The sequence below is a fragment of the Stegostoma tigrinum genome, chromosome 38 (assembly GCF_030684315.1).
Source record: "Stegostoma tigrinum isolate sSteTig4 chromosome 38, sSteTig4.hap1, whole genome shotgun sequence".
Taxonomy (NCBI): domain Eukaryota; kingdom Metazoa; phylum Chordata; class Chondrichthyes; order Orectolobiformes; family Stegostomatidae; genus Stegostoma; species Stegostoma tigrinum.
The window spans coordinates 23,976,942-24,002,074 of NC_081391.1; the positions used below are offsets into that span (position 1 = coordinate 23,976,942).

Consider the following 25,133-nt stretch of genomic DNA (forward strand, 5'->3'; position numbering starts at 1 on the left):
CAGGATGTTTGGTAGAGCTCTTCAGGGGCGTTTAAACTAGTGTGGCCAGAGGTGGGAACCAGAACAGCAGGCTAGTAAGTGCAGGGTCTTGAGACAAAGGAAAGACAGAGATATGCATAGCGCACACTAAGAGCAAGCAGACAGAAGTCACGGGGGCAGAAGGACTGGAGGTCTGGAGTGCATTTACTTCAATGCAAGTAGTATAACAGTTAAGACAGATGAACCAAGAGCATGGGTTCAAAAACAAAGTTGCTGGAAAAGCTCAGCAGGTCAGGCAGCATCTGTGAAAGAGAAAACAGAGTTAACGTTTCGGGTTCGATGACCCTTCCTCAGAACCGGATCTGAAACGTTAACTCCATTTTTTCCTTCACAGATGTTGCCAAGCCTGCTGAGCTTTTCCAGCAACTTTGTTTTTGTTCCTGATTTACAGCATCCACACAGTTCTTTTGGTTTTTATTAAGAGTATGGGTTACTGCATGGAATCATGACGTTATTGCTATTACCTGAGACATAATTAAAGGGGGGGGCAGGACCGGCAGCTTCACATTCCAAGATAGTTATTTTAGACAAGACAGAAAGGGAAACAAAAGGGGTGGGGGAGTTTCATTGCTGATTAGGGATCACATCACAGCTATGTTGAGGGAAGATCGCTCGCAGGAATCTTGCAGTGAGGCATTATGGGTGGAGCACAGGAAAAGGAGGAGGAGGAGTCAAATCACAATGCTGGGAGTTTTCTATAGGTCTCCCAAGAGCTCACGTGAGACAGAGCAGATACATAGTCAGATACTAGAAAGATGCGAAAAAAGCAGGGTAGTCGTGGTGGGTGACTTCAATTTTCCCCTTATTGACAGGGGCTCCTTTAGAGCCAGGGTCTCGGATGGAGAGCAATTTGTTAGATGTGTCCAGGAAGGCTGTGAGGCAGTATGTTGACAATCCACAGAAGAGGCCACACTAGTCTGGGTACTTGGGAATTAGCCAGGACAAGTGATCAATATAGGACAGCATTTTGGGCTTAGTGACCATAACTGCGTAAGTTTTCAAGTCGTCATAGACAAGGACAAGAGTGATCCTCGGGTGGGGGTGCTTAATTGGGCATAGGCTAATTACATCCAAATTAGACAAGAACTGGGGGGGGGTGTGGATTGGTAGCAGTTATTTGAGGGCAAATCTATGTCTGGCACATGGGAGGCTTTTAAAAACCAGTTGATTAAAATGCAGGACATGCATGTCCCTGCAAAACTGAAGGATAGGAATGGCAGGATCCAGGAACCATGGATGACAAAGGAAATTGTAAACTTAGTCAAAAGGGAAAAAGGAAGCATAAGATAAGTCTAGGCAGCTACAAACTAACAAAGCCCTTGAGGAGTACAAAAAAATTAGGAAGGCTAAAATGGGTCAATAGCAAACCAGGGTCAAGGAGAATCCCAAGACTTTTTATGCACATGCTAGAAGAAAAAGGGCAACAGGTGAAAGAGAAGGCCCCCTCAAGGGCAAAAGAGGGAAGTTATGTATGGAGCCACAGGAAGTGGGAGACATCCTTAATAAGTACTTTGTATCATTATTCACTAAGAGAAGGACATGACGGATGTTGAGGTCAGTGATGTGTGTATGAATACTCCACAGAATGTCAATATACTAAAAAGGAGGAAGTTTTGGGTATCCTAAATTGCATTAAGGCACAACAAGCCCCCAGGGCCAAATGGGATCTATCCCAGGCTACTGCAAGAAGCAAGGAAAGAAATAGCTGGGGCATTAGCAGACATCTTCACATACTCCCTGAAGGTTAGCCAATGTTATTCCCTTGTTAAAGAAAAGGAGGGAGGGATAATCCAGGAAATTATCGGCCAGTGAGTCTAACCTCTGTGGTGGGGAAGCCTGGAGAAGATACTAAGTACAAGATATATACACATTTAGAAGGAAATGGACTAGATAGCGACAGGCAGCATGGTTTTGTACAGGGAGGGTCTTGCCTCACCAACCTGATGGAATTTTTGAAATAGTGAAGATAATTGATGAGGGAAGAGTTGTGCATGTAATTTATATGGACTTTAGTAAGGCATTTGATAATGTCCCACACGGCAGATTAGGATATAAACTAAAATCACATGGGATTCCAGGTGGGCAGCTAGATGGATACAAAACTGACTTGGTCACAGGGGACAGAGGGTAGCGGTGGAAGGGTGTTTGTCAGAATGGAGACTGGTAACTAGTGGTGTTCCACAGAGATCAGTCTTAGGTCCTCTATTGTTTGCCGCACATTTATATGATCTGGAGGAAAAGGTGGGTGGTCTGAGTAGGAAGTTTGCAGATGACAAAGATTGGTAGTGCTGATGATTGTCAAAAGATACAACAAGACATAGATGGATTGGTGGCAGGCACAGAAATAGCAGATGGAATTTAATTCGTACAAATGCAGACTGACGCATTTTGTAGGATCAAATTTAGGTGTGAATTAGACTGTTAATGGCAGAACGCTTAGGAACATTAACATATAGACTGTTCCAGCGTGCAGGTCTACAGTTCCCTAAAAGTGGCAACACAGGTGGCCAAAGTGATTAAGAAGGCACATGGCATGCTTACCTTCATCAGCCAGGGCATGGAGTACAAGAGTTGGTAAAACATGTTGCAGCTATATAAAACCCTTGTTAGGCCACATTTGAAGTATTTGTGCAGTTTTGGTTGTCACATTACCAGAAGGACAATGGAAGCTTTGAAGAGAGGGCAGAGAAGGTTCACCAGGATGTTGCCCGCTCTTGAGGGCACTGACTGTGAAGGAGGGTTAAAAAGACCAGGGTGGTTTTCACTGCAAGTACGATGGCTGAGGGAGACCTGATGGAGGTCTACAAAATTATGAGGGGCATGGGTAGGGTGGATAGACGGAGGCAGAAAAGTAAACAGATATAAAAGGGGTTTTTTAAAAAATTAGCTAAATACCATAATGCTTTTAAAATATTAATTCAGTACCTTTAATTTAGTACTTTTATCTTCAAGAAGGGAATAGCAAGTTATCAGAAATTCCTAGCCTCACTGATGTAACTGGGTTACTGTCATTATAATTGAGTACAAGCTGACAATTGTATTCTGAAACCCGTTGAAAAATGATCAAGACATTATGAATAGATATCTTAAAGTAGAGAGATTCTGGAAATCTCCACAGTTTGCATGTCATGCTTTGAAAGTATACTAGCTTCTAACTGATCAAAATTGCCTTAATTGCAAATGATAAAATGTGACTAAGTAATGTTGGATTTGAAAAAAATTCTTTAACAATCTTACATAAATGTTTACTGCTCCCTTAATGAGACCTCATGAATCTGAAGCAAATATGACTCAGCTCTGATCTTTCAATGCCACAATCAGATGATAAGTGGTATTTTACATCCCATGGATAACTAGTGCACTCCATGAGGAGCAAGACATCAACTTTTCATGGAAAATACTACTAAAATGTGACAAGTATTCATTCTTTTTTTGGTGGATATGAAGTACAACACAAGTATATAATTTGTCTTGAAATCTAACTTCACCTCCTCTCCTGTGGCCACCAGAAAAATAGCTTACATTGTGATCAGCCAAGATGGTCATACATTGATAAGAGTATTCAACTTTGCAGAACATTAACAAGCCCAATGCAAACTTGAACGAGTGATCTTTAAAATGAACAGGGTCTCTACTCCAAATGTAGCAGTCCGTTCAGAATCTTCAAGAACCAATTTAAAGACAGATGAAGAATGAAAAACTATTAGTTCAATGAAAAGAAGTTCTTTGATTGCTAACAGGAGTTCCTTCGTATTTGTGCTCTAGTCACCAGGAAATCTTTTTGCATTAGAGATAATGGGAACTGCAGATGCTGGAGATTCCAAGATAATAAAATGTGAGGCTGGATGAACACAGCAGGCCAAGCAGCATCTCAGGAGCACAAAAGCTGACGTTTCGGGCCTAGACCCTTCATCAGAGAGGGGGATGGGGGGAGGGAACTGGAATAAATAGGGAGAGAGGGGGAGGCGGACCGAAGATGGAGAGTAAAGAAGATAGGTGGAGAAGGTGTGGGTGGGGAGGTAGGGAGGGGATAGGTCAGTCCTGGGAAGACGGACAGGTCAAGGAGGTGGGATGAGGTTAGTAGGTAGCTGGGGGTGCGGCTTGGGGTGGGAGGAAGGGATGGGTGAGAGGAAGAACCGGTTAGGGAGGCAGAGACAGGTTGGACTGGTTTTGGGATGCAGTGGGTGGGGGGGAAGAGCTGGGCTGGTTGTGTGGTGCAGTGGGGGGAGGGGATGAACTGGGCTGGTTTAGGGATGCAGTGGGGGAAGGGGAGATTTTGAAACTGGTGAAGTCCACATTGATACCATATGGCTGCAGGGTTCCCAGGCGGAATATGAGTTGCTGTTCCTGCAACCTTCGGGTGGCATCATTGTGGCACTGCAGGAGGCCCATGATGGACATGTCATCAAGAGAATGGGAGGGGGAGTGGAAATGGTTTGCGACTGGGAGGTGCAGTTGTTTGTTGCGAACTGAGCGGAGGTGTTCTGCAAAGCGGTCCCCAAGCCTCCGCTTGGTTTCCCCAATGTAGAGAAAGCCGCACCGGGTACAGTGGATGCAGTATACCACATTGGCAGATGTGCAGGTGAACCTCTGCTTAATGTGGAATGTCATCTTGGGGCCTGGGATGGAGGTGAGGGAGGAGGTGTGGGGACAAGTGTAGCATTTCCTGCGGTTGCAGGGGAAGGTGCCGGGTGTGGTGGGGTTGGAGGGCAGTGTGGAGCGAACAAGGGAGTCACGGAGAGAGTGGTCTCTCCGGAAAGCAGACAGGGGTGGGGATGGAAAAATGTCTTGGGTGGTGGGGTCGGATTGTAAATGGCGGAAGTGTCGGAGGATAATGCGTTGTATCCGGAGGTTGGTGGGGTGGTGTGTGAGAACGAGGGGGATCCTCTTGGGGCGGTTGTGGCGGGGGCGGGGTGTGAGGGATGTGTCGCGGGAAATGCGGGAGACGCGGTCAAGGGCGTTCTCAATCACCGTGGGGGGGAAGTTGCGGTCCTTAAAGAACTTGGACATCTGGGATGTGCGGGAGTGGAATGTCTTATCGTGGGAGCAGATGCGGCGGAGGCGGAGGAATTGGGAATAGGGGATGGAATTTTTGCAGGAGGGTGGGTGGGAGGAGGTGTATTCTAGGTAGCTGTGGGAGTCGGTGGGCTTGAAATGGACATCAGTTACAAGCTGGTTGCCTGAGATGGAGACTGAGGGGTCCAGGAAGGTGAGGGATGTGCTGGAGATGGCCCAGGTGAACTGAAGGTTGGGGTGGAAGGTGTTGGTGAAGTGGATGAACTGTTCGAGCTCCTCTGGGGAGCAAGAGGCGGCGCCGATACAGTCATCAATGTACCGGAGGAAGAGGTGGGGTTTGGGGCCTGTGTAGGTGCGGAAGATGGACTGTTCCACGTAACCTACAAAGAGGCAGGCATAGCTGGGGCCCATGCGGGTGCCCATGGCCACCCCCTTAGTCTGTAGGAAGTGGGAGGAGTCAAAAGAGAAGTTGTTGAGTGTGAGGACGAGTTCCGCTAGGCGGATGAGAGTGTCGGTGGAGGGGGCCTGGTCGGGCCTGCGGGACAGGAAGAAGCGGAGGGCCTTGAGGCCATTTTCTCCCCTTTGGTCCAGGAACTCCCCACCTATGTCCGTGACACCACCCACGCCCTCCACCTCCTCCAGGACTTCCAATTCCCTGGCCCCCAACACCTCATATTCACCATGGACGTCCAGTCCCTGTACACCTGCATTCCACATGGAGATGGCCTCAAGGCCCTCCGCTTCTTCCTGTCCCGCAGGCCCGACCAGGCCCCCTCCACCGACACTCTCATCCGCCTAGCGGAACTCGTCCTCACACTCAACAACTTCTCTTTTGACTCCTCCCACTTCCTACAGACTAAGGGGGTGGCCATGGGCACCCGCATGGGCCCCAGCTATGCCTGCCTCTTTGTAGGTTACGTGGAACAGTCCATCTTCCGCACCTACACAGGCCCCAAACCCCACCTCTTCCTCCGGTACATTGATGACTGTATCGGCGCCGCCTCTTGCTCCCCAGAGGAGCTCGAACAGTTCATCCACTTCACCAACACCTTCCACCCCAACCTTCAGTTCACCTGGGCCATCTCCAGCACATCCCTCACCTTCCTGGACCTCTCAGTCTCCATCTCAGGCAACCAGCTTGTAACTGATGTCCATTTCAAGCCCACCGACTCCCACAGCTACCTAGAATACACCTCCTCCCACCCACCCTCCTGCAAAAATTCCATCCCCTATTCCCAATTCCTCCGCCTCCGCCGCATCTGCTCCCACGATAAGACATTCCACTCCCGCACATCCCAGATGTCCAAGTTCTTTAAGGACCGCAACTTCCCCCCCACGGTGATTGAGAACGCCCTTGACCGCGTCTCCCGCATTTCCCGCGACACATCCCTCACACCCCGCCCCCGCCACAACCGCCCCAAGAGGATCCCCCTCGTTCTCACACACCACCCCACCAACCTCCGGATACAACGCATTATCCTCCGACACTTCCGCCATTTACAATCCGACCCCACCACCCAAGACATTTTTCCATCCCCACCCCTGTCTGCTTTCCGGAGAGACCACTCTCTCCGTGACTCCCTTGTTCGCTCCACACTGCCCTCCAACCCCACCACACCCGGCACCTTCCCCTGCAACCGCACGAAATGCTACACTTGCCCCCACACCTCCTCCCTCACCCCCATCCCAGGCCCCAAGATGACATTCCACATTAAGCAGAGGTTCACCTGCACATCTGCCAATGTGGTATACTGCATCCACTGTACCCGGTGCGGCTTTCTCTGCATTGGGGAAACCAAGCGGAGGCTTGGGGACCGCTTTGCAGAACACCTCCGCTCAGTTCGCAACAAACAACTGCACCTCCCAGTCGCAAACCATTTCCACTCCCCCTCCCATTCTCTTGATGACATGTCCATCATGGGCCTCCTGCACTGCCACAATGATGCCACCCGAAGGTTGCAGGAACAGCAACTCATATTCCGCCTGGGAACCCTGCAGCCATATGGTATCAATGTGGACTTCACCAGTTTCAAAATCTCCCCTTCCCCCACTGCATCCCTAAACCAGCCCAGTTCATCCCCTCCCCCCACTGCACCACACAACCAGCCCAGCTCTTCCCCCCCACCCACTGCATCCCAAAACCAGTCCAACCTGTCTCTGCCTCCCTAACCGGTTCTTCCTCTCACCCATCCCTTCCTCCCACCCCAAGCCGCACCCCCAGCTACCTACTAACCTCATCCCACCTCCTTGACCTGTCCGTCTTCCCAGGACTGACCTATCCCCTCCCTACCTCCCCACCCACACCTTCTCCACCTATCTTCTTTACTCTCCATCTTCGGTCCGCCTCCCCCTCTCTCCCTATTTATTCCAGTTCCCTCCCCCCATCCCCCTCTCTGATGAAGGGTCTAGGCCCGAAACGTCAGCTTTTGTGCTCCTGAGATGCTGCTTGGCCTGCTGTGTTCATCCAATCTTTTTGCATTAGTTAGGCTGTTGGCCATCCTGATGGGAATGCAGGCTTTCTCCTGCTCCATCATGACACTTGTGCCATGCTTGAAAAAGAGCGAGGAGAAAAGGTCCTGCAGCACCAAATTCATGAATATTTTACTGAATTAACAAGCACTAACAAATCATGTCAAGGATGCTAGACTGCATTAACTGGCAGAGATGCACAGATGTAAATTTAACCCCCTATCCTTGCTTCTCTCAGTAACTCCAATCAGCCAATAACAAGATAAAAGATCATCAGGATCCTTTATTTGAACACAAAAACGGAATAAAAGCAAACAGAAGTTTTAGTTTTCAGTTTCTCACTCTACTGTTCTGTGGTTTCCATGTACAATCTATTCAGTCTTATCTTGTCATATTATAACACCCTTCTATAATTTAATCACTCCAGTCTTCCAACTATCAGACCACCTTTGTTACTTTTCTCTTTCCCTTCATCTTTACTACCCCTGTATTTATCTAAAGTTATGATCGAAACATTTTCAGGTTCTGACAGAATATCATCGAAATAAAACACTGATTTAGCATCTCGAGAAAGAAGCAATCTGAATTTCCATCAGTTACGTTCACATTTCAAATTTCCAGCATTGGCAATATTGTGCTGCATGTGAAAATCCAAGATTTAGTTGGTGCTGCACAATCTGGCCTCAAAAAATTAGTAAAAAAGCCGCCTTAGGTAGAAACAATTCAACAGGTGTCAACTGATGTTAAAGTTCAGCTCTATGAAAAACTGGGCAACAGAATGGACTTTGAAGGTAATGACAACTGAGCTATTTATCCTCACCAATCACATTTCACCAGATTGAATGAGTTGACTTCCCAAGTTGGACAGCTATTGCAGATTCCATTAGGAAACTGTAAACCCTTTCCTAAAGGAAGGGATCATTTTGTTTGCGACTATTCGATTGAATTTTAAGAGTTTTGACCTTCAGTTTCACTTATTTGATGAAGCCATTTTTAAAAATGAAAACCTACAGAACTTGTCTAGTGTCTTGCTCTAGTTCATCGGCTTGTTGAATCTGCTAGTAAAGTATGTGAAGATCAAGCAGAAGCAGGCGATTTCTTCACTGCAAAACGCATTGATAAATACAGGCTTATTAACTGAGGAACTGACATTTGCACAAGCTACCGTAAAGCAATTTTATTTAGACAAACTTCTGCATAGTTAATTTTGATGGGCTGGACATTTTGCAGAGTTGAGAGATTCAGCTATCTGAACAGACATCATGCTCAAGCTCAGGGATACTTAATGAGTATGACAAGAGTGGTTAGCATCTATGATACCACATTCGAGGCTATGTGGCATCTGCAGAGAAAAGAATGCCGTAGAGGAGGCAGTGAGCATATCATGTATGGTAAAGGCTTAGTTGCAACCATCTCGTTTTAAGTGGGCTTCAATTGCTTCAGAATGGCAAAATTCAGGAACGCAACAGACAGGGCCACATGCACCAAAAAGTTAGTTTTTTAAATAGTGTTGTCGCATCAGACATAGGCACATTAACTGACAGGATCTGTCTATGTGTGGACAGCAACTTGGACTTCCTACCATCAGTCGGCACCTGCTGCCAACATCTCTTGACAGGCAGTAACTCAATTCAAAGAAAGGACAGAGATGCAGAAGAATGCACTACTCAACGTAAATGCATTTTTCTCCAGAGGACAGGGCACATGACAAATTAACAAATTTTGACTATCAGAAAATTAGGAGAGCACCCCATCACTGCAAAGTGTGTGTAACAGCTGTCAAAGAAGCAGGTAATCCATTATGACCACCTTTTTATAAAAAGCTCAAAAATGAAGGTTAGAGGAGTTGTGGAAAGCATGGAGGGCTGTTGTAGGTTGCAACAGGACATTGACAGGATGCAAAGCTGGGCAAAGAAGTGGCAGATGGAGTTCAACCCAGAAAAAGTGTGAAGTGGAGATAGACAATGGGAACTGCAGATGCTGGAGAATCCAAGATAATAAAATGTGAGGCTGGATGAACACAGCAGGCCAAGCAGCATCTCAGGAGCACAAAAGCTGACGTTTCGGGCCTAGACCCTTCATCAGAGAGGGGGATGGGGTGAGGGTTCTGGAATAAATAGGGAGAGAGGGGGGGGGGCGGACCGAAGATGGAGAGAAAAGAAGATAGGTGGAGAGAGTATAGGTGGGGAGGTAGAGAGTGGATAGGTCAGTCCAGGGAAGACCGACAGGTCAAGGAGGTGGGATGAGGTTAGTAGGTAGGAGATGGGGGTGTGACATCTGCCTCCACCAGCCACACCACTTCTGGGACCGCTGCTGCAGTCACCGCCTCCACTTCCAGTCACAACACCCCACACACCACCCTCACCGCAGCTGCTGCCGCCCACCCCGATAGTCCAACCGCCGGAGCCCCGCCCACGGCCGACGACCTAATCGCTCCGCCCACAACCTCCACAGCCAGCAACCCCAGAGGAGACAGCCACGCTGAACCCTGCCGCATCTTCACCATCCCCCCAGACCTCCCACTAACTGAGGATGAACAGTCAGTCCTTAGTAAGGGGGTCACCTTCGTCCACCAACAACCACACATCAACGAATACCAGTCATGATTGGACATAGAGCAGTTTATCCGTCGCCTTCGCCTCCACACCTACTTCTTCAACCCGGAGCCCAACCCTCCCTCCACTGACCCCTTCACCCGCTTCCAACACAAGTCCTCCTCCTGGACACCACCCCCAGGCCTCCTACCTTCCCTCGACCTCTTCATCTCCAACTGCCGTCGAGACATTAACCGCCTCAACCTCTCCACCCCTCTCACCCACTCCAACCTCTCCCCTGCAGAACCGGCAGTCCTCCGCTCCAACCCCAACCTCACCATCAAACCCGCAGACAAGGGTGGCACAGTGGTAGTATGGCGCACTGACCTTTACATTGCCAAGGCCAGACGCCAACTCTCCGACACCACCTCCTACCGCCCCCTCGATCATGACCCCACACCCGAGCACCAAACCATCATCTCCAACACCATTCATGACCTCATCACCTCAGGGGACCTCCCAGCCACAGCCTCCAACCTCATTGTTCCCCAACCCCGCACGGCCAGTTTCTATCTCCTTCCCAAAATCCACAAACCTGCCTGCCCTGGTCGACCCATCGTCTCAGCCTGCTCCTGCCCCACCGAACTCACCTCCACCTATCTGGACTCCATTTTCTCCCCTTTGGTCCAGGAACTCCCTACCTACGTCCGTGACACCACCCACACCCTCCAACTCCTCCAGGACTTCCAATTCCCTGGCCCCCAACACCTCATCATGTCCAGTCCCTATACACCTGCATTCCGCATGCAGATGGCCTCAAGGCCCTCCACTTCTTCCTGTCCCGCAGGCCCGACCAGTCCCCCTCCACCGACACCCTCATCCGCCTAGCCGAACTCGTCCTCACCCTCAACAACTTCTCTTTCGACTCCTCCCACTTCCTACAGACTAAGGGGGTGGCCATGGGCACCCACATGGGCCCCAGCTATGCCTGCCTCTTTGTAGGTTACGTGGAATAGTCTCTCTTCCGCACCTACACAGGCCCCAAACCCCACCTCTTCCTCCGTTACATTGATGACTGTATCGGCGCCGCCTCTTGCTCCCCAGAGGAGCTCGAACAGTTCATCCATTTCACCAACACCTTCAACCCCAACCTTCAGTTCACCTGGGCCATCTCCAGCACATCCCTCACCTTCCTGGATCTCTCAGTCTCCATCTCAGGCAACCAGCTTGTAACTGATGTCCATTTCAAGCCCACCGACTCCCTCAGCTACCTAGAATACAGCCCCTCCCACCCACCCTCCTGCAAAAATTCCATCCCCTATTCCCAATTCCTCCGCCTCATCTGCTCCCACAATGAGGCATTCCACTCCTGCACATCCCAGATGTCCAAGTTCTTCAAGGACCGCAACTTTCCCCCCACAGTGGTCGAGAATGCCCTTGACCGCGTCTCCCGCATTTCCCGCAACACATCCCTCACACCCCGCCCCCGCCACAACCGCCCAAAGAGGATCCCCCTCGTTCTCGCACACAACCCCACCAACCTCCGGATACAACGCATCATCCTCCGACACTTCCGCCATTTACAATCCGACCCCACCACCCAAGACATTTTTCCATCCCCACCCCTGTCTGCTTTCTGGAGAGATCACTCTCTCCGTGACTCCACTGTTCACTCCACACTGCCCTCCAACCCCACCACACCCGGCACCTTCCCCTGCAACCGCACGAAATGCTACACTTGCCCCCACACTTCCTCCATCACCCCTATCCCAGGCCCCAAGATGACATTCCACATTAAGCAGAGGTTCACCTGCACATCTGCCAATGTGGTATACTGCATCCGCTGTACCCGGTGTGGCCTCCTCTACATTGGGGAAACCAAGTGGAGGCTTGGGGACGGCTTTGCAGAACACCTCCGCTCAGTTCGCAACAAACAACTGCACCTCCCAGTCGCAAACCATTTCCACTCCCCCTCCCATTCTCTAGATGACATGTCCATCATGGGCCTCCTGCAGTGCCACAATGATGCCACCCGAAGGTTACAGGAACAGCAACTTATATTCCGCTTGGGAACCCTGCAGCCTAATGGTATCAATGTGGACTTCTCGAGCTTCAAGATGATGAGAAGCATAGATACAGTGGATAGTCAAATGTTTTCCCAGGGCAGAATTACTATTACAAGCTGGCAGTGGTAGTGGAGTCAGATATTTTGAAAGTCTCTAGATGCTTGGACAGGCCCATGGAGGATAGTGAAATGTAGGATATGCAGCGTAGAATGATCTTAGTAGGATAATAAGTCAGCACAACATCGTGGGCCGAAGGGCCTGTACTGTGCTGTGTTCTATGATTTTAAGATGACAGTTGAAATTGATAGATGGGGCAGCAGACTAAATATAAATAGTCAGAGTTGATAAAGTGAAGACATGATTAGTTGGGTAATGTAACTGGTCAAAAGGTGTAAGTGAGAGCTTATAAAATCAATCAACATTCTGAAATCTTGTACCATTCTCCAATGGAATATGTTTGATGAGTTCTGTGACTGAGTACCTAAATACTTTGGTGACGTGTAGGCTCGAAATTAGGGGAAGTCGAGATGAAAAATAATTGACCTTTGTCAATAACTATAATTTTCAGTTTTTCTGTTTTCATTGCTGCATTATTTCTTTACTGGCAATAAAGTCTTAAACAGAGGGCCCACAACAAGTTAATGCTCTCTCCTGAAAGATTATAGGAATAGCACGCCAAATCTCATATCCTTCACACCAAATAATGTGCAGTGACCATTCAGACACACAATTCCCACTCAAGGCTTTCCAAGTGGAGGTCATGGATTATAATGCCAAAATTTCTCTTCAGTGGACCAAGGACACGGAGGCAAATCACACTGCAGCAGTCACTTCAATGGAAAAATGCATCAACTCGGAGCAAGCCATGATTCAAACTGAGAACCTATCTGGTCCAAATATTAGATTTCACACCAACTACTTCTGCAGCTGGGGAGATCCCTGATATGTGGTTCATTGTGCAAAGGATCTCAAGACTCATCACACTAAAGCCCAAATAGATAATGATGATTTTGAATGGAAGTTAAATTTAGTACCGCAGTCTCTTCCCATTCCTCAGTTATAGTACACAGCACATAGAACACGACAGCACAGTACAGGCCCTTCGGCCCTTGGTGTTGTGCCGACCATTGAAACCAATCTGAAGCCCATCTAACCTACACTATTCCATTATAGTCCATATGTTTAACCAATGACCTGCTACTGTTGCAGGCAGGGCATTCCACTACTACTACACATTCCAGCCCTTACTACTCTCTCAGTAAAGAACCTCTCTGACCTGTGTCCTATATCTATCACCCCTCAATTTAAAGCCAGGTCCCCTCGTGCTAGCCATCAGTGTCAGAGGAAAAAGGCTCTCACTGTCCACCCTATCTAATCCTCTGATCATCTTGTATGTCAAAACTTGGCACTTTGGGTTAACGTATTTAGAAACGTAATTCATCTTGAAGAAAGAAATGTTAATATTTAAATGATGTGCTTTTTGCTCTCTTCTCTGCACTGCAAAATAGTCCTACAGTTGCTGACAGTTCTCCAGTACCATATCCAGATAATCACACTTCTTGCAAGTCTGATAACAACTACCAGCAGACTATTCACTAAAAAAAAAGGGCACGCCAGCTAACGCTGCTCCTGCTCCTGCCCCTTCTCTTACAGCCTACACAGATGAACATTCCAAAGAAAGCATTTGGCTAAAGATCAGACATGGGAATTCTGACCAGGCTTCTACGCCTTCGCTAAATTATCATTTAATCCACGTAAACACTTGGACTATATAACTTAGTTCTTCGTAAACTGATGATACAAATTAACAGTTTTTATGTCTGTACATACTCCTATATCAAACTGAGCAATGCACAAATAAACAAGCATCTTACCAGAACCTGATGTGGAACCTCGTCCTGTAACCACACCAGATGAATTCTGCTCCCGATGCACCGGTCCACTTCCAGAGCTCTCACTTTGGGAGTTCTTGTCCCAGAGATTCACATTCTTATAGTTGTAGCTGTTGGGATCACCCCAGGCTGAGGTGCCATCATCGATCTCCATCTTTCGAGAGATGGACTGTGGTGAAGGCTCTTCCCATCCAGTAGGTTCCTCCTCCTTTGGCACAACTGGGTTGGGTGCAGGTGGCACAGAGGCCGAGCCCCAGCCTGGTCCTGATTGCCTGCTCCCTGCAGAGGCAGTACCCCAAGAGCCAGAGACATCCTGTTGTTTATTCCAATTAGTGGTGGCTGTTTTTGATGGCTCACCCCATCCCTGGTGTCTTGTTGGATCCTCCCACCCACTTCTCTGGTTTGAATTAGAGTTACCACCACCCCAAGATCCTACTTCACCACGTCCACTGTCACCCCATCTGGAGTTTGAATTGTCCCATCCACCTGCTTTTGGTTGTTCAGCTGGTTGCCCACTTCCATCACCCCACCCGCTGTTGGGCGACCAACCTTGAGTTGGTTGCTGTCTTGCACCCCAACCAGGTTCTTTGATTCTAGGCGCATCATTCCATGACGGTGCCTTCTCTTCTGGTGTCCCACCTGCCCAGCCTTGACTGTTTTTTGGGTCCACCCATCCACTTGGACTTTCAGACTCCATACTTGAAGACTGTGGAGCATCTCCCCACCCAGAGTTGCAGTGACTGCTTTGACTAGGTGCTTCACCCCAGCCCCCTGAGTTAGTGCTCTGAGTGGCGGTGCTCTCCCATCCTTCTGTTCCTCTATCAGTGCGCCTCTCATTCCTTGGTGACTCCTGTACATCCCAGACTGTGTTCTGCTTAATCTGAGTTTGACCCCACCCAGTATTTGACAACACTCTAGGGTCCAGATCAGGCCTACTTATTACAGACTGTATTACCTCCTCTTGATCAAGAGGATCAGTCTTGTTTAAACGTCGTCCTCCTGGGTGGTTTTCTGAGCCTCCCCTTTTATTGTTGCCTCGACTACCAGAATCACTTCCAGTGGAACTAGAGGCCTTCACCCAGTTGGAATTTTGGGTGTTGTCTCCTTGGTTTTCTGGGAGGGGATTTACCCTGTGATTGTCCCATCCGCCTGTGCCACAATTCTGTTCATTAGGAGTGCCACCCCATTCCCCTTCTGAGCGATTATCAGTCCCTGGCTGTTGCCCCCACAAACCCTGAGCACCACCTGATGCTGTTCTGTTCCCTTTGCCCCAATTTTTTGCTTTGTTGGGGTCTTGTGCCTCAGAGTCCCAAGATCCACTATTACTATCCCATGATTCAGTTCTTGATCTATTCACCAGTAACTGTTTCATACCAGAGCCAGCCTTTGCTGTATCATCACCATTGCGTCCACTATTGCCATCAGCTCCTGTACCATTTTGTCCAGAAATTGAATCAGTTCCAGAAGACCCCCAAACTGTATTCCAAGATCCCCCAGTTCCCCGTCCCTCCATAGTTCCTTTAATACTGCCTTCGGATGAGGCTTCAGTGCTCACAGATTGATTCAATACCAAGGGGTTTCCCAAACCCATTCCTAATGGCATGTTCCAGGTCCCGTTTCCTGTTGTATCAGACACTACCTTATTTTGCAAAGGGTTCCCGGTGCTCTGTGAGCTTGCATTCAAAGAGTTAGTGTCGCCATTATTTGGTCCATCAGTGTTAAGAGCTTGAGGCTGTTCTCCAACAGAAGCATTCCATGTAACACCCGCATTTTCCGTTTTTGACTTATTTGCCCAGGCGCTTGCAGAAGTACCATCCTGATCCCTAGGGCTTTGACCTACTGCACTGAGTTGTGCACTGGAGCTTGAAACATCAGTCTCCAAAGTCCCTTTTCCAGAATTGCCCTCCTGACCCAACATCGGCCAGGCCGATGGATTGATATTTGGGTTCAAGGTCAACCCAAGGCCAGCTCCATCAGGGTTGCTCAAGTTTTTCCAATTGCTAAGTCCGTCTTTGCTCTCCGAAGAGATGGAAGATGCGTGACTGGGTTTAGGCACGAGGCCCATGTTCCAGGCCCCCAATTTACATTCATTCTTTCCGCTCCCAGCAGCAAACTGGTTTGCAGCTCCTTTGCAGCTCCTGGCAGCGCCACTTCCTGGTGGCAGGCTCTTCTCTGAGCCAAGGTTTGAGGCACCTTCGTTGTCTACGTGTTCCGAAGCCGACTCAGAGTCTCTGCCTGTGATGCAAGGCCAAGCCTCCATATCAGACCCGTCTACGATTAACTTATCCCAGCCGTGGTTGAGGTCAGTGCTGGACGATCCAGAACCCCAAGCAGAATTTGCATAATTTGAACCAGCACCCCCAGGGTTTGCATCTATAAAAAGGAGCAAAATATGAATTTATGTCCACTTAGGGGGATAATTTCATAAAATTTGAACAAGTTTATACTCAAAAGGAATTTTCAAACTCATTTCTCACTGATACTCAAACAACTTTTAATATTTTAGCACTGGCAATGTAAAGAAGAGGGGTAATAGTAAAATATACAATTTCCTCCAGATATTTAAAGAGGAAATGGTGCCAGTGTTAATATCACTGGTCTACTAATTCACTAGTCTAAATTTCAGCAGCAGGTGGAATTTAATTTCAACTAATTTGGAAATTGAAAGCTATGGTAACGGTTACTATCAAACTATCAATGTTGCAAAAACTCCTGTGGTTCATTAAAGCCCGACAGAGAAATAAATTTGTTCCTTCCTGATATGGCCTGGATCTGATTCTTAACTACACTCTGAAATGGGCTCAAACAATTCAGTTCTAGGGTTATTAGGGATGAACAATAAACAGCCATAACCACATCAAGACGAAGCTTTAAAATTTGACAAGCAGAAAGGTGAAATAGCTCACTGTTCCTTAAAAAAAACACATTAAAAAGTGCAAATTACCTCAATGGGTAACTAAGGCAAGGACAAAGTCTGGAGCTGCACTGAGCTATGGAGACTACATGGTCATTGGCTAGCTTTCTGTACTCTGTAGTGTTCATGCCACATAGACAAGGTCAGCAGCTGGGGCATGCAGATGCTGCCACAAATGACCTGTGTTCATGGAAGCAATTTTTTTTCTTTTCCCAATTCATAATTACTAGCCAACTCGAGGCTCTTTGGTAATATTCAGTGACTTTTGCTGCAGGAGTGTGCATTAGCAGAGAATAGGCTCAGACTTGCTTGCAATGATGTCTCTGTCAAGTAGCTTGAAGCATTTGTTCAAAAAAGTTATTTCAGTAAAAAAAACTGAACAACCAGTTACGGTAGTATTGGACACAAAAATAGGGCAACCCTCACCTCGAGGACAGAATAATTCTACAAGACTAGTGTATATGTTGCTTTTTGAAAATGTCATGACATGAGCAAATATGACGTGGACTTTGAAAGCTTTACTGGTTTCCATCCCCTGGTGCATCAGTCACAATCCCAACAGATGAAGGAACCAAGCTTGTTCTAGGAATTAACTATTTAAATTGCTCTCTCATCCTACGATCACACTCTGAAAATAATATGAGCAGTCTAATGGAATTAAACAAGGAGGCTTCACACAATGTCTTATAAGACATGACAAGAGAGTGATCATTTTGCAAATGGAGAACTAGTAAAGAAATAATCCTGAAAAGAAATCCAAATTTATCTTTTCTATTGGTGCAGGCTTTTGTTTTAGATTTCCTGTGAAAGGAATGTTACTTACCCACTGGTGTACTGCCGTGCTGCAGTGGACAGCTGGGCTGCGTCAATGGTTGTGCAGTGCCAGGGTTTGATCCTGGCAACCCAGGAGGCCCCACCCCACCTCCAAGAAGCCCACAGGAAGGTGGAGGGGGCTGACCACGTTTTAGTAACACTTTGTGCTCGTGCTGGCGAAATCGAGGAGGCACCTCACGGGGCAGATAGCGGGCGGCGTTCTGTGGCTGGCCGTTGGTGGCCACCGCCCTTTTGGCATTGTTACCACCGTTGCCGGCTGGTGTTGGAACGCTGCCAACTGGGGTGGCAGTTGGAGGCTGGCTTAGGCTTGGCTTCGTCGCTTCGGGCACTAGGGAAATAAAATACAGACCAATTAGTAATTGGGAAACAAATTTCAGACGCAAAAGTAGAGAGAATATTCATTTAATTTTTGTTGTATTTTGCAAACCATTTGTGTTTTATCTAACATGATGAAATATAAAGACATTGTGCAGCCAGCTTACAGAATTAAAATTTTATTCATGAAGGAGGCAACTGCCAAAGAGCCATCAAATAGCAATGCAGATAGCAAGTTAACATTGATAGGTCCACTGGTATTAAATAAAACCTCCCAAAGCATTACAGAATTTGAAATTGTGGAAAAACTCAGGAGGAAACAAAAAGGGTAATCTAAAGGCAGCTACCTACTAGACAAATCTTATTTCTACACTTGTTCCAGGTGCATCCTGTGCTTTAATTCAGCTGCCTTCCGTTCCAACAGCCTCACCATCCTATTTTCTCCCTCAAACCCACACCAGGTATTTGCTTAAAACCTTTAACATCTCTACCTTTTCCAGTAATGATGCAAGTGTCAGAAATCCAAAAGCACTCTCAGTTTCTCTCTTCACGAATGCTTATTAACCTGAAAGCTTCCAGAATCTACAGCTTTCATTTGACATAAATTTGACACCAGGTTATATAGTCCAATAGGTTTATTCAAAATCACAAGCTTTCAGAGAACTGCTCCGTTATCAGGTGAAATATCCAGTCCAACACCGGCACTTCCAAATCACAGATATCTCACTTCAAGATGTGAGCGCACAATCTAGACCAAAACTTCAGCGTACTTAGGGAGTACTATACAGCCAGAAGTACAGCCTTTCTGATACTGACACTAAATTAAGCTGCCGTAAATCTGCGCAAGTGGGGTAAAATATTCTTGGAGGTGGGGCAGGGCCTCCTGGTAGTACTGAAAAAGTGGACAGTTTATCAACCATTTACCGAATGTTACAACCAAATGATAAATTTCAAAATTACCTTTTTTTGTAAATAACCATTCATCTCTCACCCAAATCAAATTAGATAAACTGGTCATGTATCTCATTTTAAGGTTTTGGGTGTTTTCTACATGAAAACTAACTAAAGTCTGCAACAGACATTATACTTTAGGAATAGTTTGCAAGTTCTGGAGGTGCTCTCATGCTATACCTTCAAGCTGGCCTCCACAATCTGTAAACGGCCATTTTAAGTTTGGTACATAACTCAAAGCTATGAAAGTGCTTAAATTAAAACTTCATCAAGGCTATGAGTCTAGCCAAGACACTAAACATTTAAGTAGACAAACAGTGAAATGCAACTGCAAGACTGCCAGACCAGAATATTTCCACTATTTTCACTTCTGATTTCTAGTTTTCATGGTACTTGATTGTGGCTGCATTTCTTTAAAATTCTTCTACCACTTTGAACAGCTACTCACTATGGTATGTGATGTGGAGAACATGTATTGAAAGAAGTCTAATTCAAGCAAAAGATAATTGTGTAAAATACCTACAATAATGTAACAGTTAAGAGCGAAGGAGGAGAGAGTTCCAGTGGCTTCATTCTGCTAAATGCTGCCTAACAAGATGTCAAAGTGATCAGAGATAATGGGAACTGCAGATGCTAGAGAATCCAAGATAACAAAGTGTGGAGCTGGATGAACACAGCAGGCCAAGGAGCATCTCAGGAGCACAAAAGCTTTTTCTGATGAAGGGTCTAGGCCCGAAATGTCAGCTTTTGTGCTCTTAAGATGCTGCTTGGCTTGCTGTGTTCATTCAGCTCCACACTTTGTTATCTAAGATGTCCAAGTGATCCATTTGAGCAAACAATTTATGGACAGCAGCCACAACCATAAAAAAAGATCAATTTGAGACTAAAAGTGCAATCCTTATTATCATTAGCACTCAGAGGGCAAACCACTTTATAATCGATTGTCTGTCTTTTTGTCCCCCTCCCATGAGATTTCAGAATATAGGTTGAAATTCAAAATGGTCATAATACCACAGCATTAATTCAGATGTTGCAGAGCTTGACAGTGTAAAGGTGGTGTTTGGACACAAGTCAGCAAATGCTGAGAATACTCAAAAGGGTTGAAAATGCTCAGAAATCAGCCAGTACCTCAAAAGAGAACATAATTCTTCTATTCCATCATTGATTGTCAATATAGGGTCAATTTTGTTTCTCTCAAATTTCCAGAAATTACTGTTTCCTTTTAATTTTTGTAAACATCCTTTTTTTCCCCATTCACAGTAATGGTGAAGAGCTGTCCCATGCCTTTAAGTAACATCATTCTGAATCAACCTCAAGCTGTACAACAGCATTACAGAAACTTTTGTCCAATAACCCTGGCCCCTCCCTTGCAGCAATAGCTCCTTTTTTCAAAAGGCATATCCACATCTAGCCAGTTCAAATTCAGTTGGAAGTATGACAGCATTCTAGACACCCAGGTAATATTCTAAGGATCTGAGTTCAAATCCCAATGGAGTAGAGGCAAATAAATTTCAATAATAATCTGGGATTAGAAGTCTCATGATCACCATGAAACCACCAATTTCCAAAGAAATAATTTGGTTCATTAATGTCCTTTAAGCAAGTTTACTGTACTGCTGACTCAAGACTCTCAGCAATGTGAATGACTCTTAACTGCCTTCTAGAGTGGCCCAACAAGCAATTCTGCTTTCATCAACGGAAAAGCCTCCAGATAAACAGGTCATCTGATATGACAAGATCCCTTTGGTGGTGGGATAGAGATTTAAGGCAAGAGGTTTAGACAGGACGTGGGGAAATATTTTTTGCTGTTAGGGGGTGGTGGCAATCTTGAGCTCACTGCCTACAAGGGTTGTGGAGGCAGAAACTCTCAACATTTTAATAAAGTAGGATTTAGACGTACACTTGCAAGCCAAGGCAAACATGGATATGGGCAAACTGCTGGAAAAACTGATTAGAAGAGTCAGGTGATTGTTTTTGACCAACTTGAAGGGCTGAAGGACCTTTGCCCTCTACTATAGGCCTTACGACTCTCAGACATTATAAATGACAACAGCAAATCCAGTATAGTGAATGTTTCAAAATCATCCTTACCAACATCTGATGACAAGTGGCAAAATATAAAAAGCTGTCTGAGGGTAGTCTGACACTCATACTTACAGAATTATATTACAGACCTTGTCTCAGACAAGAACATCTGTTACGGAGGGAAGGTTGGACACCCCCCCACCTCCCCCAATCCCCTGATAACTAAAACCAAAACACCCAGAGAAGCTCACCTCGCCTTGTAATCTGTTGAAGGAAGTATGCAAAGTAATACAACCTGCCTCTCAATCCCTGCCGAATCAGTTATAAAGGATTGGTTAAACAAACGAAATCCCTGATACCCACTTTATAAATTAACAAGCAACAATTTATTTAACTCTAACAGCAAACAAATTAGCAGAACTACTAACAAACCAAACAATTCCCCCTTAACTATTCCCGAATAAAGCGAAAATCTAATGGGACACTGCTCCAATAGACACCAGCCCCACTTACATAAACCAAAGTAATAAGAAAAATAAATTAAAACAATCTCTCAAAATTACAATCAGGATAAGTCTTCCGGAATGTTCTTTGCCTTCTGCGCTGTTCTCCAGTCAGGAGCACCTTTCTCTGTTGAATTTTCGTGTCAGGAGTATTAACTACGAGTGCCGCTGTACTTCTAGTTTGGATGATGATTTTCTGAGGGCTTAGAGAATTGTGACAGAGCCAATGATTTTCTTTTTTATAGCGAAGAGCTGTTCTCTTGGCAGATGACAGATGACACACACCATTTCAGCTCCAAGGCATCCTCACAGTAGAGTCCGAGGCCTAACATTCTTCAATCAACTGTCGTCACGTTGCTTCAATGACATCCCCTTCATTAAAAGGTCTGAAGTGAGGATTGTCGCTTATGATCACACACCATTCACTCCTCAGTGACTTAAACAGTCCATGTCCAAAAAGTAAGACCTGATCAATATCTGGAATTGAGTTGACAAGTAATTCTTTTGCCATACAAGTGCCATGCAACAATCAACTTCAACAAAGATAGAATCTAACCATCACGCTCTGGCATTCAAAGGGTTCACCACAACTTAATTCCTTAAAATTCCAGCCATCACATGGGCTGGCAGCTGTCCAAAAAGGCAGCTCAACAACAGCTCTCAAAAGGTAACTAGGGTCAGACAATAAAACACTGGCCCAGACAACAACACTCCATAAATCCCTTGAATGAATTAAAGAAAAATGGATTGAGAAAGGTAGGGAGAAATGTCCCAGCTTGAACTAGAGAAGAGGAAAGTATAGTGGGTAAGAGTGTAAGAAATAAAGCACAAAATCCTCAACTGTAAAACAATCCCAGTCAGCAAGTGCCATTGTAAACAGCTGTTTATGTAAAGTTTGAAGGTTTCAGATTAAGTAATTTAAAGGCTCGCAAGGGGGAAAAAAGGGAGATTTTGATTTTAGCTCATGCACTGTTGCACAGTTGCTGGAATCTCAGTTAAGAAAAGGAATACACCACAAGCCTGCAAGCTTCTAAGTGGAGAGATCAAAGTGATGCAGGGTCCCACATCACTACCAGCAAAAAACCCCAGCTAGAAGGTTCATCAACACACCTAATGTTTTGCTCTCAGACAATGACTGATCTATTCTGGTTTCTGATTTTATTTCAGATTTTCAGAGTTTGATATTTTAATTTACTCTTCATAAACCAATTACCTTTATTTACATGGGATGAGTCACCATGGCTGCTAACAATTCTCACTGCAAACCACACAGTCAAGCCTACTCATTAAAGACCAGGCAGTTTATCATCTTGAGATCCAAGCTGTTCTCTGCTAACCATGACAGATTTTCAGCTAAGACCAAGGGAACCGCTTATATCAACAGGGTTTGTTATAGTGGGGGCAGACTGATCTTTGATACTGTTTCAAGTGTTAAAGTAACACTGCAGCTGTGCTTTGTTCACCTGATGTTGGACAGTGGTCAACTGCAGACATTAAACAATATGGCTATTATTAAAAAAACAAAGATTTACTTGAAATTTTACATGCCATTATTTTACTTTTTGGACACCTGATAATTGCACATGTTTGGTTTTATAGGATTTTAAAATATACATTTTTTAAACTCTCAACCTGGTAATGCAGCTTTACTTTTATCTCTTAGTTATTTATGAAAACACCAAGAAATAGCTCTCAGGTCCAACCTAAAAGAAGTGCAACCTTGCACACTGTTACAAATTTGCTATTATTTTTTGACTTTGGCTTAAGATGAAAAAAATGCTCCCAAGTCAGGAATTAAGTACTTCTCCTACATCCTAAGGAAAGTTCTTAAGATCCAGGAGACCAATAATACATTAGGTTAGAATCTCAGGTACAAGGCAAACTCCAAGTAAAGGTAGGTGAAATAATTGAAACAGTAGCCAACACTATTTCATTTCTCATGGCAAAAAGATGTCTTTGCACCTCACAGCTTTTTAATGTTGTTTGTACAAACACATACATTTAAGAAGGACTGAATTCACGGACGCCTATATCCAGAATCAAAACACAGCAGTGCAGTTTGTCTAAGTCACGCAAGAATACTGCACAGCTTAGATACTGGAAGTCCGACAGCTTCTAAATAAAGAGTTCCTTCAAGCGGGATATGTGGCCTCCATTTTTTGAAAAGAACTTTGCAGTGTTGTTCATAAACAGTACATTCTTGCCAAATGTTACTCGCACCTGGGGCCCTAACTCTTTCACTGTGCCAAAGCCAAAAATATGGGTCTCACTGTAGTCACCTCAACTGCAACTAGGTAATGGACTACATCCATGTTGGTTTCAAACTGCAATGGTGCCCTCTGATGGTCATGTGATATGCCAGAAATTTGGCAATAATGCCTCTCGAAGCAAAATTCATTTCAGTCCTGAGGAACACTACTTTTAAACAAAAAGTGAAACTTTAGAATGTTTACATTACGGAAATCCAAACAGATTGGTTTGGACACGGTAATCACAACTCTAGTTTCTTGAGGTTTAGTAGACAATTTTTCTGATCATTAAATTTTGATTTAGCCACATACACTCTTTAGAATCACTCACTGCGTGCACCTGGGAAATGGGACAGAAATCAGCAAAATACAGAGGAACGTTCCATCAGTGTCCAAAACAGTTTGAACATGACAGTTCCTGTAAGTGTTTAAGGACTTAGTTTAGTTAGGTTGTTTTTCATTCACTCCAATGCACGGTGTGAATATTTATAGACATATTTTTTCCAATTTGTATTTATGCACATTCATACACATACACATCAATATGAACAAAAATACATTGTTTGAACATTGTGAAAAAGACAAAAAAGGTCCCTTACCTTTGGTTTTTTGTTCTGTAACCTGAAACAGAAAAAAAAAGTTTGGTATTGGTTCCAAGTGACAAATCTACATCAGCAGCAGGATCCTATTCAAATCTGCCTCAAAAATCATCAATTCCATATCGGCTCAACAATATTCTTTGTACCAGGCGAGGTCTGGGAGTGGAAGGGGGACAAAGAGAGCTATGCATCAATGCAATCTTGCACTACTAACAACTGTCAAAAATTAACTACCAGAGTTCAGCTGATTTGCCAACTAGTGGAAACTACTAGATTTGTTAATCCTGGTGCTCAGTTAATGAAGACCTATAACTAGTTGCTTTTATTCCCCCTGCACTGAAAAAGCACACATTTTCTGTACCAGCCTTTATCAGGTCCAAGGGGAATGTGACCAAATTGAAAATTCAAAATTTGTAAGGTGGTTTATGGTGGCTGCCAAAATGCCAAAACCTGAGAGCAGTCAGTTGCCAGAGGTTAAAACAGCTTAGATGTATCTTGGTAATGACACTACAGAATTAAGAGTTCCTGGTTATTCATTCAACTGCCAAATTATTAGCTTCAAGACAGCTCTGCAAAATACAGTCTTCACCCAACAGAGAATTCACTAAAGAAGCAAGCAGCTACCAAACATACACTGATAACGTACAAGACAAACTTGCAGAGCCAACTCCAAGGGTGTCACTGGGTTTGTTTAAGTTCACAGATACAGTAGGGGTCACTTGAATAT

The 25,133-nt window shown here is 45.4% G+C and overlaps 1 protein-coding gene across 1 annotated transcript in view; it reads right to left on the reverse strand.

The window, feature by feature from the left end:
* Positions 1-25,133, reverse strand: part of LOC125447124 (trinucleotide repeat-containing gene 6B protein-like) — a 156,577-nt gene that overhangs the window by 38,570 nt on the left and 92,874 nt on the right. The window contains 3 exon segments of the mRNA XM_059640558.1: positions 13,999-16,389; positions 17,754-18,092; positions 24,407-24,428. Coding sequence (XP_059496541.1) covers positions 13,999-16,389; positions 17,754-18,092; positions 24,407-24,428 — 2,752 coding nt within the window.